General features: G+C 59.5%; 1 protein-coding gene across 1 annotated transcript in view; it reads left to right on the top strand.

Annotated features, from left to right (window-relative positions):
• LOC104618654 (1-phosphatidylinositol 4,5-bisphosphate phosphodiesterase gamma-1) overlaps window positions 1-3,157 on the top strand; it is a gene marked incomplete at its 3' end in the record, with an annotated part of 25,064 nt that extends 21,907 nt beyond the window's left edge. Inside the window, exons 27-29 of the mRNA XM_010284302.1 lie at window positions 805-953; window positions 2,763-2,877; window positions 2,996-3,157. Of these exons, the coding sequence (XP_010282604.1) occupies window positions 805-953; window positions 2,763-2,877; window positions 2,996-3,157 (426 nt within the window). The remainder of the gene's footprint in view (window positions 1-804; window positions 954-2,762; window positions 2,878-2,995) is intronic.
• Window positions 3,158-3,359: the final 202 nt, after the last annotated feature.

The raw sequence follows: 3,359 nt of genomic DNA, 5'->3' as shown, positions 1-3,359 counted from the left end.
CAGCCAGCTGCTGGCAGCCCTGCTAACCCACTCCTGGCACACGGTGGGTCTAGGAGGGGGTCCGCAGTCTCTGTGCCGGGTGCAGGGAGCGGGACCTGGCGTTCATGTCCAGGCACGCGGCTGCCGCAGCGGGGATGTGCTCCGGAGGGCTGGATTGACCTGGGCTTAGCCAGGGGCTTGTGGTGCCATGAGAACAAGGTGAAACGGAGAGGAAGCAGGGGGTTCCTCCAGGGTCCCTGGCAGCAGGCAGAGTGGGCAGGGGGTGTACCAAAGGGGACGGTGCAGCACCAGCCCTGGGACGCCGGCTGGCTGCAGGGTCCGAGTCAAGCTCGCTGTTCTGCTCACCTTTCCCTCCGGCCATGCAGTCCAGCCATCCCCTTTCGCTGGCCTTTGCCAAACCCTGCTGTGAGCCTGTTCAGCTCACCAACCCACCAGAAAACTACCTGCCTCTTTTTTCCCGCTGGCTTTTTCATTCCTTTTGTGAATTCAAGTATTTCACAGGGCCGTTTGGCAAATGCTGGAGCCAGCACAAGGAAAGCTGAAAGGAGAGGGAGGAAAAGAAGGGGGTGACCCATGGAGCACTGGTTAGTTGGGCAGATCGTGCATGAGAAAGTCACCCGGCAGCCTGCGCACGTACACAGGCCGCAGGCACCATGGCACACGAGGCATTGCCAGAGGCATTGCCAAGGGATGGGCCAGGTCCCCTTCCAAAGGGCTTCGCACGAGGCACCGATACCCCAGGTGATCAGGCTTGTGGAAGGGGCACAGGGACTCCTCCCTCCATCTCCTGCCTGTGCTCTGCAGACAAGCCCATGCAGATGAACCAGGCCTTGTTCATGTCCAGCGGCCAGTGTGGGTATGTCTTGCAACCAACCAACATGCGGGATGACATCTTCGACCCCTTCGACAAGAGCACGCTGCGGGGGACTGAGCCGCTCTCCATCTCCATTGAGGTCAGTCCCTCATCCCAGCGTGGGTTCAGATCTAGGCAGTTATACCGAGCTTGGGGTGAGATAACGTTTTTTCCGAGTTCCTGGCCTCTGTCTACATATGCTCCTCACCAAACTCCTCAGCCCCTGCTTAAGAGCTGTCCTGCAGTGCAGGCTTGGGGAGACCCATGGGTGCTGCTGAGGGAAGTGCCACCGACCTCCCTGGGCGCCTGGAGAGGAGTAGCAGGAGCATCCCTGGGTGGTCCCCCCGGGACCCTCTCCCACCCAGGCCCAGTGCCGGCAGGTGGCATCCACGAGCCGCAGAGGTGGCATCCCTGTCCCTGGAGCTTGGCCGGGACTGCCCGAGAACAGGATGGCTCCCAGCGGGGTAACACAAGAGCTGCACCGTGTCCCCTCCTTGTCGCCGAGATGCTCCAGGCTCAACATCACCGACCTTGCTGTGTCCCCTCAGGAAGATGCTTGAGGTCGGAGCAGGCTGGGTCAGAGCCCATTTCTGTGTTGCACTGCTGGTGATAAGAGGACGGGGGGCTGCTGGTGGGGAGTCCCGGAGGACTGCAGGTGCTCGTTGATCTTTTTCTTCACGGATGGCGGTACTGGGGCTGGGCTGTTCCCATGTCACCTCACGGAGCCGCATGGCAGAAGCTCTGCAGGGCAATGGGACAGCTCGCCAGACAAAATTCCTGGAGGGATGGCAAGGCCATGGCTGTGCCAAACCCGATGGTTCTCGTGCTTGGACCGGTGGCTGTCCGATGAGCCTGTACAGGCATACCAAGTGGTCTCGGAGCCGAGCTGACTATGTGTGGGCCGGCAGTGTCCTCTGCAAGTCCCTCCGTCTCAGCCAGGTTTCTGGCAACACGCACAAACTGCAGCTCCTCTGAGGCCACCTCTGTTTTGGAGTGTTCCCACCTGAGAGAGCCATTGCCTGGCTCAGGCGGGACACCTCATCACGTCCCATCTGCACCATCAACCCCATGTCCACTGTCTCCCTAAAAATTCCCGTCTATTTTCCAAACTCCTGCATCCTGGGATGCAGCTGCAACCAGCAGGTGCCAAGAGTCGCTGTGCCGTAGCCTGTCACCGTCTCCTTTAAGAGACGGGCCCAGCCGTTTGTCCGCTGGCGAAACTGCCCGATGTCCCCACCAAAGCCAGCTTTCACGGATGGAGAAGCCGTCTCGAGCCCAGCATGACTCAAAGCACATGATCCAGCATTGGCAGCACATCCTTCCCCTGCAACAGCAGCGTGCCGACAGCACGCTGGAGCGACATATGGCCCCTGGCAAGAGGGAGGGGGGATTTCTTTCTCCTGCAAGGAAGCAGGTTGTCGCTGGAGTTGAGTACAGACTGTGCTGTGAACAGGAGGCAGAGCAGCAGCGGAGAGCAGGTCCTTTCCGTCCTCATGCCAAGGCAAGAGGGCCGAGACGTTTCGGCAGAGAAAGGGGGTGTCCAGCGTAGCTCCAGGCAGGGGAAGGCAGCGCGGCTTGGCAGCCCAGCTGCAGCTTGGCGGGCCCGAGGGGGATGCTGTGGCCCAGGCCTGGCTGTGCAGGCGGTGGACAGGAACCTGGGGCAGTTCAGCTGCCTTTTTTTATCCCTTACAGGTCAAACTGGTGGTCAGTAACACCATAGCAGCTTCCAGGGGTGGGAGGTGTTTTTCTCCAAGGGGCAGGCTGCACTGGGCTGGCTGTCAGTGTCTCTTCTCTCCAATTAGTAGAGCCAGGGTGATTTATTTGGAAAGAAAATGTCTTCATATGCCAACACGTTTTTTTTTTTCCTTTGCTCCTTTCTCTTACCAAGTCTCTCCTGCTCTCTGCCCAGGTCCTGGGGGCCCGGCACCTTCCCAAAAATGGAAGGGGAATCGTTTGTCCTTTCGTGGAGGTGGAGGTGTCTGGGGCTGAGTATGACAACGCCAAGCAGAAAACTGAGATTGTGGGTGAGTGGGTTAGCGAAGGGAAGAGAGAGGGAGGTGCCGCCACTCCTGACTGTGGGGTGAGCCGTGGGGCATGGGGCTCGGTGGGGACTGCCTGTTGACGGCAGTGTTTTCTGACTAGCGGACAACGGCCTGAACCCTCTCTGGACCCCGAAGCAGTTCCACTTTCAGGTCAGCAACCCCGACTTTGCCTTCCTCCGCTTCGTGGTGTACGAGGAGGACATGTTCAGCGACGAGAACTTCCTGGCTCAGGCCACCTTCCTGGTGAAAGGCTTGAAGACGGGTAAAGCACTCGGGGAAGTGTGTGTGGGGGTGTCATGGTGGTCCTCCCCAGTTTGCTAATTGCATCATTAGCCAGGGAGATGCAGAGTTTCGTGGGAGGATGCTGTCAGTCACCAGGCTGGCGCAGTCCCTCCTGTCCCCAGGACAGGTCACATCCCCAGCCAGGTAAAGGAAGGAAGAAGCCATTTGCTGACATGCCCTGC

Source organism: Phaethon lepturus, unplaced genomic scaffold, assembly GCF_000687285.1.
Source record: "Phaethon lepturus isolate BGI_N335 unplaced genomic scaffold, ASM68728v1 scaffold23790, whole genome shotgun sequence".
Taxonomy (NCBI): domain Eukaryota; kingdom Metazoa; phylum Chordata; class Aves; order Phaethontiformes; family Phaethontidae; genus Phaethon; species Phaethon lepturus.
Note: the sequence above shows the minus strand (reverse complement) of the source record. Positions and strands in the feature narration are given on the sequence as shown.